The sequence below is a fragment of the Meriones unguiculatus genome, chromosome 2 (genome assembly GCF_030254825.1).
Source record: "Meriones unguiculatus strain TT.TT164.6M chromosome 2, Bangor_MerUng_6.1, whole genome shotgun sequence".
Taxonomy (NCBI): Eukaryota; Metazoa; Chordata; class Mammalia; order Rodentia; family Muridae; genus Meriones; species Meriones unguiculatus.
Window position 1 is genome coordinate 119,300,560 of NC_083350.1, and position 14,031 is coordinate 119,314,590.

Below are 14,031 nucleotides of genomic sequence, written 5' to 3' on the forward strand. Positions count from 1 at the left end.
CAGTTAATTGGGTACATCACCACCTTTTTCTTTTGTTCTTCTGTGGCTTTAATAATCCCTGGATCTGATTTCCAGGACTTTCCAAAATTGTAGAAAAGTGCAACACTATTGGCAAGAAAAGGAAGGTGAATAAATAAAAAGTTGAGATGTATCCAAAGTTAAGGAATCTAAAACAGCAATGATAAGTTTTTATATACAGATTTATAATCCATATGGTTTTACCACACAAGAACACGTATTGACCAAAAATGGGTTTTCTAAACAAAATATACTTTTCAATAATGTTCACAACTAAGTACAAAAAGAAAAAATATGACTTTGCAATAAATTTAAATCACAAAGCCCCATATAATACTTTAAAAGTCAGTAAACATTAAAAACCTCAGTAGATTAAGTATTAAGTATTGCACTTAAGAAAATGAAGGTATTTTCACATTCAAAGTTACATACATACTTTTCTTCTTGCGCCAATTTTTTAACATATAAACATATATAGAGAGACACCAATCTCTTTAGATATGTGCGATGATTAGATTTAACCGTCCATTTTGACATAATCTAGTTACTTGGGAATTGTCTCAATGATAGATTATTTATGGTAGGTTGGCCCGTATGTACACCTCTATGGGGGATTGGCTTTTTTAAAAGTGCTCATGTGTTCACATGGAGATCAGAAAACATCATGTAGGAGTCAGTTCTCTATGATGTGGATCCTGAGACCAAACTCAGGTCAGGTCAGAAGTATCTCGATGGCCCCAACTGTCTTCAATAAATATGATCAGAGCTAGCCCACTGGGGGAAGCACCAATCCCTAGGCAGGGGGTCCTGAACAATGTTACAGTGGATATATGAAGGTGAGCACATGCAAGTAAGCAAATAAACAGGTATGCCTGTTTCTCTGTTCATGACTATGAATGCGATGTGATCAGCTGTCACAAGAGTCTAGCACTGTAACTTCCCCAAAGATAGACTGTAACTTGGGACTGTGAGCCAAAATAAAACCTTCTCCTCTGCATTGCTTTATTGAAGACTCTTAATTTCTACTTTAAATTACATGTACCTGTGCATATGCGTGTGTGTGTGTGTACAAAAGACAAATGAAGATAATGGATCTCCTGGAACTGGAATTATAGTCAGTTGTGAGCCCCCTGATCTAGTTGCTGAGAACCAAACTCTGCCTTCTGGAAGTACTGCAAGAATAACTGCTGACTCATCTCTCTAGCTGTTTCAAGTTGTTTTTTATTGAGGTACCACAGAAACAAAAACAAAACATGGTTGTGTATATGTGTGTGTACATATATATACATATATATGTATATATATATAAAATAATCTACATATTTTATTGAACTTTTATGAGGTCTCTTTTTTTACTTTAAAAATTTTTATTATTATTTATTACAATTTATTCAATTTTTATCTCAGCTGTGTCCCCCTCCGTCTCCATCCAATCCTACCCTTCCTCCCTCCCTCTTTTCCCCCTATGTCCCTCCCTTAGTACACTAATAGGTGAGGTCTTCCTCCCCATCTATTTGACCCTAGCCTATCAGGTCTCATTGGGACTGGCTGCACTGTTTTTCTCTGATGCCTGGCAAGGCTGCAGCCTGAATGGGAGGTGATCACAGAGCCTGCCACTGAGTTCATGCTAGAGAAAGCCCCTGCTCCCCTGGGCTACATCTGAGCAGGGGTTTTAGGTCCTCTCCATGTATTATCCTTTGTTGGGGTAACATTCTCTTCAGGGGCCCCAGGGTTTGGTTTTATTGCCTCTGTTAGTCTCCTTTTGGAGCTCCTGTCCCCTCCACGTCTTTCTATCTCCCCCTTCTTTCAAAGATTCCCTGTACTCTGCCCAAAGTTTGGCTATGAGTCTCAGCCCCTGCTTCGAAACTTCAATCAGTACAGTCTTTCAGAGGCCCTCTATGTCCTGTTTCTATGCCCTCCTGTCCTGTTTCCTGTCTTCTCCTACTTCCAATGTCTATTGTGTCTGCTCTTCTGAATAAGGATTGAGAATCTTCCCTAGGGTCTTCCTTGATGTTTAGCACCTTTAGGAGTATAGATTTTAATATGTTTATCCTATATTAAATGGCTAATATCCACTTATTAAAGGTTGTATTTAACTACATGAAAGCAAAACAAACAAACAAAAAACCCAAAACTTTCTTCACTACTTTTTTTGAACACATTGAGAAGTTGAGGTTAATCCTATATGTGTTTGATTAGTACCTAGACACTAGACAACCACATCAAACACCAGAGAAGCAAAAAGGGAATGTCAGCGCCTACTAAATGATACCAACGCACAGGCCATTAATGACACATTGCTTGACCTCCCCGCTAGCACTGAAAACAATGCTGCCAATTTTTCTGGCAAAAAGTGTTATTTTATTCTTTCAACTATGAGTCTCTATGCTTTAACAGTCCACTGTGAAGGGCTGAACTCACTGCCGTTAACATTTTCATTTAAGAGTTTACAGGCATGGCTGTGGCAGGTGATCCCAGCTTCAAGTTCTACAGTCAGGAAGAAGGGGACCTCAGGCAGAACCTCAACAAGCTTCAGGACAGCTGAGAACAGGCTCCTGAGCAGGAGCTCACAACTAAGCTTGTCTCTCAGGCAAAGAAAAGGTGACAGAGAGCCAGAGAACCGCACTCACCACCTAGCACAGTGAATATGAGTCTAAAGGTAAAGTGGCCTTATCCCAACAGCAAAGCAGAAAGGAAAAACTAGCAAGTATTCTAAAGCCTATTAGATAAAACATGAAAGTCTGAATAAATCCACTTCAGTTAATCATACAAAAGATGAAAGATGAATAGAAATGACATAAAAATTATGCTAGCATGCTTTCAAGAAAAATCAAAGGAGAAAAGTTTGTAACAACCACAAGCCAAAGAATCCAGTCTTGACGAAGACACAAGCTAAGGGACAAAAGCAAAGGACTAAAAAACGTTTCATAATTAAATTAAATAAGAGGACTCAATGGACAAAAGCACTTGCTGTATAAACATACAGACCTGAGTTCAAGCCGCATTACTCACCCTGGAAGAGGAGAACCAGTTCCCAAAAGTGCTCCCCTGACCCTAACCACATACCAGCAAGTACATACCCCACACCTAATACATAATAATAATCAAAAGCAGAATGTAAGTTTAAACATGAATCCTATATCAAGTAAGAATTTAAGGCTAAGGCAGAATGACAGATAAAAAGAGTGTTTCTAAAAATAAGAAAACTGAGACCAAAAAAACTAATTACCCAATAAACTAAGAAAAAAACCAAACAAAGCATAAAAAGATTAATACCCTGTGGCTGATCTTGAATCCTTGATCCTACCTCACCCTCCAAAATGCAGCAATGATAGGTGTGCTGCCACAGAACACTTTCAGTCTTAATGACTTGAAGAAATGTGGTTGTGTCTGTCTGTTTTCTCTTTTGAATGCTCTGCTGAGCTTCAGCAGAGCCTGAGAACTCCACTCACCACTAAGCACTGTGAATATGAGTCTAGAGGTGAACTGGTCTCCCCTGTGGGTGTGAACTTACACCTGTATGTTTACAAGATTCATTTCTAAAGGTCAACCTTACAGGAGAAAGTGCTCTTTACAAAAATAATACAGTAAAAATACAATAAAGACCTGATTAAAAAAAATCAGTGAAAGTTTTCAGTTATTATATACTGATGCTAAGGTTCAATGTATCAGAAAGAAACCCAAACCAACATACACCTAGCAATATCTACAAAATGACGGCGAAAAGCTGACTACACACAAGGACAAACTGCTAAGCACATCAGTACGTTGAAAAATTTAATGATTCTCCCCAGTTAAGTTTTGGTAATGACAGAATGAGCTGAAAAAGCACATAGAGTATTACTTTTTAACTTGTTGCTATTACAAAATTAAAGGAGTTAAAGACAAATTAAAAAGTTAAAAAGAGCACAAAAGCATAGGCCTACAGTCCAATGTATGTGGAAGCCAAGGCAGAACTCTCTTGACAACAGGAGTTCCAAATCAGATTGGGCAACAAAACCAAACAAGCCAGTTGATGTGGGAAACAGGTTCAAATGTACCTGCGGTTTCAAATTATCCTGTTTGTAAGATGTATTTTATACCAGGTGTGGTGGCAAAGGCCTTTAATTCCAGCACTCCCAAGTGTGGAGGCAGGTAGATCTTGGTGAGTTGGAGGCCAGCCTGATCTACAGAGTGAGTTCTAGGACAGCCAAGGTTATTTAGAAAGACTCTATTTCAAAATTCAAACAAAGAAAACCACGCTTTTGTTGATAATTATATTGATAATTTGCCGAAGTTAGGATATGCCTGATATATTAATTGTACTTTTTAAATGAAGCAAAAATCATTATGTGTAAAAAGAAATTAACTCTTAAAAAAAAAGTGATATTAACAAAGTTCCTAGAGCCATGCCTGGTGGCATACACCTTTAGTCCCAGTATTGAGGGAGGCAGAAGCAAGTGGATGGCTGTGAGTTCCAGGCCAGCCTAGTCTACAAGTCAAATCCTGGACAGCCACGGTTACCCAGAAAAACCCTGTCTCAAAACAAAACAAAAGAGAGAAAAAAAGTCCTTAGACAATAGCATGGTAACTTGTGTGCAATCCTGGGGAGCTGAAGGAGGAGTCCTGCCTTGAGTTCAAGTGAGTTTGTGCTATATGACAAGACCCCACTGCAAACAAGAGAGAGACAGACAGACAAGTGAGGGGTAGAGAGATCTTTAGAGAAAATACTTGGAGACTATAAACATGAAAATCACTGTTTAATACAAAAGTGAAAACTGTTTCAATCCTAGCTTTACCGAAGACCAGCTAAGGCTCCTAAGGCCTAAACTTTCCTGTTAATAAAATGAAACAACAGTAGCTTACACAATATAGGTAAATGTTTTCTTTTAATTCAATTAATACTGGCTGATATTATTGTCTGTGGTTGTTAAAGACAGCTTTTAAAAGCACCATACTAAGTACACAATACTTAGAAATATTATTGATATTAGTTCACATTTGTCTACGAATGCTGCTTTACTGTAATAAATCATGTGCTCAGTCCTAATGTCAAATCATCAAACAGTTGCTTGATAAGACTGTGCTTTAAATACATTCTGTTACATCAAAGGATATCATTCCAAAACCAGAAGAACCATGTCACGTACATCCAGAATTTGGTTGCCAAATATATCCCAAGGGGCAATGCACTGTGCATTGAATGATCAAAAAAGGACCTGTAAAAAATACATTTTATAAAATATAAGTGCTATATTTCATTACAAAATGAATACTGAGATTAAAATTTCAAAGATATTTAAATACTGAGATTGTTTTCACAGTAATGAGTTCAGCAAGATTCTTTTCATCAACAAGAATTAAGCTATATTCTATACTTTCCAACTTCAGAATTTCAATGTTCCCATTTGTTGAAGTCAGTAATTCCTTTTAATATACAGCACACTATTCAAGGACGTTACGGTTCTGACAAGTGAAGATAAGACAATGCTCATCTCTCCCACCTAACCAGTTCAGCTAAGGCTAAGGCACATCCTCTCAGGTAGAAAGAACTGGCTGACTCAGTCCAACAAAGGCTTGTATTTGTAATACTTTAGGAAGACACTGATAAATCTCATTGGTACAAACAGGATCCTTTATCCAGGTAGATCAAGTAGTCTTGATGTTTTCCTATTTAATATTTAATGACCTGTAAGAGCTCCTAGAAATACTACAGAGATGACTTAATCAGCAGTCAGCCCCTCCTTAGAGTTAACTAATGTTAGTTAGCTAACATTAGTGTTAAGACTAGTAATTCTTATGTGAACTATTTCCATAGATTTTCTAAGATTTCTGTGAAAATAAGATGTTTAGAGAAGGCAAATTAAATAGAAAGAGCTGGATCATAGTCACCTTCGTAGGTTTGCTAGACCAGGCAACTTTTGTGGCAAAATGACTCAATAGGAAATAAAATGGTTAGTGCTTAAAGGAAAGCAGGAAAGACTTTCTGAAAGACTGAGCCTGCTTTGTGACTGTGTAGACATACACAGTAGTACAAGTCAGCCATCTTTGTTGTCTAATGCTGATAACCAAAGGCAATACCTATAAAAAGCGTAACTACCTGTAAGCTAATAATACCACATGGGCATAGCTGAACAAACTCAAGTTCACTTCTAAAGAAATATTTTAACTATTTCCAAGAATGTATTTTCCTTCAAAAAAAAAAAAAATCACACACTAGACTTGTCATTAAAAAGCTTTTTGAGTAATTTTAATAATGCTAAAAAAAAAAAACAAAAAACGAATGAATTTCATAAGTTACCAATAATGACAATATTCTAAACACAGAAAACATTAATTTGTCATAGGGTAAGAATTATGTTCTTTCATGAAATTAAAGTTAAAAATAACACACTTACTTGGAAAGAAATTGTACTGTAGCCCAAACGCCACCATACATTAGCCCTTTAATGAGCCAAGAATCAATATTTAGGTCTGCTATAAACCCAACCAGCCAAATTACTAGGAATGGAGTTCCTAGCATTACTTTTTGCCGAAATTCCTGTAAAAAAACAAAACATAAACAAAAACAAAAAAAACAAATGTCACGAAGTTTTTGTGTTTCAAATGATTTCAATCTTAACCACAGACATTTTTATTAAAGTATGTAACCAAAAGTTAAATGAATTCTATCCATTCAAATCTGCCTTTTATGTTCAGGTAGCACACACACACACACAAACACAAACAAACAAAAACAATGTTTAAAAGAAGTTTGTTAAGACTGTGGAAAACTAGAAGTTGAAATTATGGAAGTGGGTTCTACCCAGACAGACAAAAAAAAAAACAAAAACAATGAACAGTAAGATAGGTTCACATGGGCTAGCTAGATAATAGTTCACAGCTTAACATCCCATTTTAATAAAAGAATTGCAAATTAGAAAGACAGGGACAATCACCATCAGTGGTCTAATAACTTTAGCACACAGTAGAAAACTAAAGATGTTTAACTTGGAGAAAACATTCAAAACGATATACATTAACAGTGCATTAAAACTGTAAAATTAAATACGGAATAAAGCCAAGGCCAGTAAGATGGTTCAACGGTGAAAGTGCTTGCCACACAAATCTGACCCCTTTAGTCTGATCCTTGAAACCCACAGTGAAAGGGGAGAACTGACTCTCCAAAACTTGTTCTGACCTCTACAAAATGTACCATGTCCGTAAAGGCGTTCCCAAATACATGCAAGTACACACAAACACACATAAAACAACAACAAACAAGCAAACAAATACCAAGCAATCAGCAGGGCTTCTCAGCCCACAGAATGGGAGTATAGACCCTGAACACCTTACAAGTGCTCAGAAGTCCACACTTCTACTATACAAATCCACATACCTCTCTATACCACAATTTATCTTCACAGCAGCACCAAGCACTACTTATTGTCCTGTTTACAGAATAGTTCTAGACAAACCTCAGTATCTTGCCCAAAACATCTTAGGTGACAAAACTACATAAAGATACTTAGCTGTGAGTTTTGTTTCCTTTTTTAGGCAGTCTTACGGTATAAGCCCAGGCTGGCCTCAACCTCAAAGAGGTACTGTGATTAAAGGTATAAGCCACCACATATGGCTTCCATGTGATCTAACTTACATGGTATGGATACATCACAGTCTGTTTAAACTTTACCTATTAAAGAACATCAAATTGTATACAGTTTGGAGTTATGAATAAAAATGCAATAGTGGCATCTAGATTTCATGTCTGTGAGATAAATGAAATTTTGCACTCTACAGATCACAAGTTGTTTTCTGTAGTACTATATTATTTTACAATCCCACCAGCAAGCATTTGAGCAATTCAGTCTTTCAGACATGTCTCAAGGCTTCTTTCTTTCCTCTGTGCACGTGTATACTTGAGATAGCATCTTGCCATGTCTCCCACAGTGGCCTAGAAGTCAAGATTCCCCTTCCTTTAGCCTCCCAAGTCTGGGATTATAGCTGTACTCCACCATATTCATTTAGCTCACTTTAAAATTGGATTCTTTGACAAATTTTCATTTTTTGGGTTTTAAGAATTCTTTCTATAGTCTGCACGTTAGTCTTTTCTTTTACAAATGACTTGTCAGCATTATCTTCCAGTTTGTAGCTTGTCGATAATTTTTATTTTCTTAATAGGTTTTTAATCCATGTTCCTATAGATAATCCCAACAAACTCACTGGGTCATCAAACTAAACTTGATCGGAATCTTTTCTTCAGCCAGATGTCTGTGACTTATCTGAGTTGAAGCCAAAATGTTCATACTTTCCAATAAAATGTTCAAATAAAACATGTTCAAAATTAATAATATCTACTTTTCTATCTCCATAGATCTAAACTTTTAAAGGACTACTAATGCTTTTTCTTCATTTGATCATTATATAGATTCATTTACTGAATCATAAACCTGCTTTTTTAAAAATCCTCTAACTTTAGGGAGTGGAAAAATGGCTCAGTCGGTAAAGTGCTTGCTAGATAAACATGAGGACTGAAATTCAAACCCCAGAACCCACATTTTAAGAAAGCCAAGTGTGGTCCCATATGCCTGTATCCCAGCACTGAGGAGGTGAAAACAAGATAATAGCTGTCGAGCTGATTATCCACCACCCAGTCTAGCCAGATCAGTGAGCTCCAGGAAAATGAGAGGCATGGCCTCAAAACAACAATGCTAATGCAAAATCAACTGATGAAGACATCTGCCATCAATCTCGGGCCTTTCCACTCTACACACACCTGTGCATGCCCCTTTATGCCTAATGCACGCACACACCCCCAAAGCCTAACTTTTAAAAACCTAAGCGGTTTTAAAACTGTTTCCCAAGAGAAAGATTCCTCCCTATCTGCCTACTAGAACTATCCAGTTTTATCTTCCCTTTTGAGGTCACTTTTTAAAATAAAGTGCTAATGAAACCTAGTGTCACTATTACCTTGTTTGGATTTTCTCTCCACCCTCAAATACAGAACATACCAAGAGGCTGGCAAACAAAATTATGTTCATAATTTAAAATGTCCTAATGTGAGGTGGAAAAAGAAATGAAGAGTTCATATGATTATGGTGCTTAATGTCACACAGCTCTCAATTATCACGTCTTTTCATCTAGCAGCCCTTTTTAGAGAAAACTTAACATATGCCTTTAATCTCAGCACTTGGGGGCAGAGACAGGCAGATCTCTGCGAGTTCAAAGAAAGCCTGATCTACATAACGAGTTCCAGGCTACCTAGGACTGGCTACCCAGGAAGAAACTGCAGTCTAAGCTCGTCACTGTGCCACACAGCTGTTCATACTGCACTACACGCTGCAGCTCTTCCTTGCATCTGTGTAGGTTACAGTGTGGAGCTGCACACGTGTACATGTGTATTTGGAAGCCTGAGGCTGACATCAGGGAACTCCCTTATGTACTGAGTCAGGGTCTCTTTGCTGTTTTGCTGTTCTGACTCTTGCTCCCTGGATTCCCTACCTCTGGTACACTGCGATCATGGGGCTGTGGGACATGACCTGTCACTTTACATACAGATTTTAGAGATCCAACCTCCAGTTCTCATGTGTGTGAGACAAGTCCTCTTTTGCTGTGCCATCTCTCCAGCCCCTGAAACTCTTTCTCTCTCACTTTTAGAAGTTACTTTGTACTTTAATTGTTGGTAAGCATTAACATCACATGCAGAAACAATTCATTTTCTTTATCTGTGAAGTTTCAGAGCAGCTGTATAGGTTAATAAACTACAAACACAGCTACTCTGGTATGGATGACATGGGAGTCTCCACTCACTAAGGGAGTGTGAATTCTTATAAATAAACAAGCTGCTGCTTTCAAGTAAATCATGCTACATTCATTCCTGTCACACTGGCAGGTGTGACTTCTGGGTTAACTTCTGTATATTTTAGTTTTGCTAGTAGTAAAGCTTAAGTGCTCAATTTTTCTATAAAAATCACTCATGTGATTACTGTTAAGCTAAAATATAAAGTTATCATTTAATTATTTAAGCATATTTTTTTAAATGTCAGTTTCTTCCTTTCTAGTAGAAATAATGTTTTCTAAGGAACCTAAACTCTGACTTTGAGAAAATGTCTTAAGTTTTAAAATCCTATTGTAAGTAGACAGTTAAGCCAACAGCTATAAATTTTAAAACTAAAATTCATGAAAGAAAATGGATTTTCTGTGAAAGATCCCAAAATGAAAGCTTTCTCTCTAAAAATTATACATCACAAAGAATAAAAGGCTCAATTAATCTGAGCTATCGTACTCAGTTTACAAAGATTTACACTAAGACTAAGATGGGTCACAGTTCATTATCAACAAATGCACAGGCATAGGGGATCCTCTATCTACTAAAGACCCGTTAAGTGAAATTTATGTTCCCAACGGAGATTTAAACCCATTCATATGCACCCATCCTCCCAAAGTATCACACAGCATAGCCCATACACAACTCTAAGAAACTGTGCCAAATACTCTCATCTTATTTTGGCTGAGATAATGTTTTAACCACAATAGCAGGAAATGTAAAAATTAAGGTATGAGAATATGTAAGGCAAATTACAGATAGAAGGCTGAAAGCTTTTCAGCCACAAGTTACCTTGTCAGCCTTCAGCTTTCTAAGGAAAGAAGGGTTGTCGTACCCTTTTGCTTGCCTTGCCTCTTGCAAATGGTTGATCATCCACACGTTTTTTCTTTGCTTTGCCAAATCAAGTGCTGATTCACCCTGATAAAGTAAATAGAAGAAATTCACATTAAAAATAAAACTAATATTTTTATTAATAACTTTTAAAGACATTCCAAAAGTAAATAAATTGACTATATAACTTCATTGACAATGGTTTAAAATTGACACTGGATGAAGTCAATTTTAAAAGCATAAATCATTACATACCTGTTATCACTTCCCATTCAAAATGCAACCGAAAACACATTTTCTCATCTTATGCTATAGATTCTATTTTTGCTTGCATTTTTGACAAATAAGAGAGCAAATCAAAAAGTAGGTATTTTAGTACCTGCTGGATCAGAGGCTAACATTAAGCTCGTCAGTTAGTGCACACTCCTCACAGACCTCACTAACAATCCTGAGCGCTGTAAGACATCCTAACATTGTACCAAGCTGTCAGGAATCTGTTTTACTTCAGTGACGGTGAGCGCCTTGACAAGAGTACAGGGAGGAAAGGAAAAGTGAACTTCTACCACTGCACTGGCATTGAACCTGCCATAAACATCCACCCACACAGAGACTCCCACACAACAAGAGAGCCACTCTAAGAGAATCATTTCATTTTCAAGCTGGGAGCTACGAGGTCCCTTTAATCCTAAGACAAGAATGCCAGGAGTACAGGAACAAGCCAAGAAAGAAGAAACACAACTAAAAGTCCTACGTCTACGTGTTCCTTTTTGCTTTCATTAATTTAAACTTTCTATTTCTTTTTCTTTCATTTCCAATCTATTTAATCTTGTCTATTTATCTAATTCTTTGAATAAAAAAGATAAATTAAAACTATTTGCCAAAACTGAAGAATAATACTCAAAGTATTTTTAGAAAAATAACCATTGAAATTTTACTTCAAAATGTTGGATTAAAAAAAAAAAGGAATCCTAAGGAACTTTTGGGAGAGATAATAACTTATCAAGTATGGAATACAGTTTAAAAGAAACAAAAAATTAAGCATAATACTACCATACAGCAACAAAGAATTATAAACAAACAACGATAAAATTTTTCAAAAGCCCAAGCAGATTTTTAATACAAAAACCAACAGTATTTAATAAGGAATGGGCTAATCTAGGTGAGCCTTCTACAAATAGGGATATTTATTTTAGATATTCCTTGCTTATTCCAGAATTCCATCACCTAAGTTTTCAGAATCGGCTAATTAATCCAAACTATAAATATTACCTGAATAATAGCAATCCCTTGGGTAACAACTCCCAGAATATCCTGCAGTTGCCTCGGTCCAGCTGAGCACCCCTTCCACTAGAGGGCCATGTGACACCTAAGGATTGCCTAGACAGAAAGATTGAGGGAGCTTTAAACACCTTTAACTCCTCTAGTCACCTAACCATATAGTTGTTTTGTTTTGTTTTGTTTTAATTCAGCTGGTAAAATAAACAAACAATTCAAGAGTTATACTAAAACCAGGGTGTGGAATCAAGTCTATCTATGATTACTCCATGTCACAGCCAAAATAGTAAGTAACAAAAGTAACATGAGCAAGAATCCACATGGAGTATTTATAGGCTATAGCAGACTACATCACTGATCATAAATAGAAGAAATTCTTCAGGGGTTTTGGTCAAATAACCATGGCTAAAGTGGAAGATCTCTTGACGGTATGCCTTAGTGGGACACTGGCAAAACTAACAAATACTAGTTAGAGACCATCGAGGTTGGGTGTTCAAGAGCTAATGAACAACTGAGTGCACCTCCTCTCAAGAACTATAGGAGCTCTTTCTGTCTATTTACATGCTTTGACAGTTTCAGAAAGAAAAGATGGAAAAGTTTGGGTATCATTCAGATTAACTGTTCTTCCCAAATTAAAAATTCTAACATCTATTTAACTAAAACTACAGAATAAAAATTTTTAAAAATTAACAAAACCACCATAGTAAAAAGAATTACGATATAAGCCAGAAATTCATTTTTTTTAAATTCTTAGTAGTACAGAAATTACTTTTTAACCCTATGGTTGCCATTTAAACATAACTGAGGATTGTTGCTGTAAAATTCTTTGACACTTATCTGACGAAAAGCAACGATATTCTTCCCCCCCAAAATGCTGTAACAAGTATTATTTTAAACAAGTCCATGCCATTCTAGATCCACACACAGGGGCCTAATCGAGGGTATTTAGCTACTTCTTATTCTTCCAAATATCAACTTTAAAATATTAAGTTAACTATTATTAAAATAGTCTTCAAAATAAATTGTCTTACTTTGATGAAAGAACTTTGTTTTATATATTAAAGGAATCTAATTTCTTTTTCAAACAATTAATTTACAGAAGCAATTTCTAGTTAACATAAACTTAAAAGAAACTTAACCATATTTTTAAAATAATTATCTGGGATAGGACCAAATAGTTAAATAATTATAGCAGAGAATGTTTTATCTTGTCTGAAGAATAAAACTTTTTAGAGCTTTTAAAATCAAACCTAGATTTTACAACTTATTTTTATTTTAAAATTTTAAGAGATATATTTATTTTATGTTTATTAGTGTTTTGCCTGCATGCATGTATGTGTACCACACGCATGCCTGGCACGTGCCAGGTCAGAAGGGGGTGTCAGATTCCCTGGAACAGAAATTACAGATGGCTATGACCCACCATGTGGCTTCTGGGAAATGATCCCAGGTCCTCTGTAAGAGCAACAAGTATTCCTAAATGCTGAGCCATCTCTAGCCCCTACAATTCATTTTTAGTAACAGATTTCCTAGTACTTAAGATGAAAAGTAAAATAAATAAATGCCAAAATTACGGACAAAGAATTATATTGAAGGTTTTTTAAATAAAAATTTCCTTTTCAAAATTTGCAGCAAACTAAATAATTAGCTTTACATGGTACACAGTGAAAGACATCACTTCATGCTAAATATTATCAACAGAATGAATTCCTATCATCTTCACTTCAAAATAGCACTTTCCCTTCAGGATTCCCAACTCCAACACCAGTCAAAAGACAAGAAAAACAAAACTGCACCATCAATGATGATTTCATTTGTTCTAAAATATAATCTACCTTGTCATTTCTACTCTACAATATTATACATACATCTCCAAATCCTTTCAGTTATCTCCATATCTCGTCCTTAGCTAAGACTACATGGTTCTTAGAGAATAACAAAAGCACCAACCTAACTGATGTTTCAATGTTTCTACTGTCTGATTCAATCACTTCTTCACCCCAAAGAGGATCTAACCTGAGAAGCACATCCTACGGCAGTGTATACAACACGTCTGTTTCCTAGGACTTAGACACATTTAGCTTCTTATCACAGATGCCACTTCTTGTCACTATACTTGCAAG

At 36.2% G+C, this 14,031-nt stretch overlaps 1 protein-coding gene across 2 annotated transcripts in view; it reads right to left on the reverse strand.

The window, feature by feature from the left end:
* The window catches only part of Zdhhc17 (zinc finger DHHC-type palmitoyltransferase 17), a 58,747-nt gene that overhangs the window by 12,051 nt on the left and 32,665 nt on the right, over positions 1-14,031 (reverse strand). Inside the window, exons 1-5 of one of the 2 annotated variants that reach the window (XM_060378037.1) lie at positions 11,903-12,016; positions 10,595-10,720; positions 6,396-6,538; positions 5,114-5,216; positions 24-146 (exon numbers count right to left, since the gene is read on the reverse strand). In XM_060378037.1, coding sequence (XP_060234020.1) covers positions 24-146; positions 5,114-5,216; positions 6,396-6,538; positions 10,595-10,675 — 450 coding nt within the window. In that variant the 5' untranslated portion in view covers positions 10,676-10,720; positions 11,903-12,016. Of the gene's footprint in view, positions 1-23; positions 147-5,113; positions 5,217-6,395; positions 6,539-10,594; positions 10,721-11,902; positions 12,017-14,031 lie in introns of those variants that run through there. The other variant, XM_060378036.1, reaches the window with a different exon arrangement.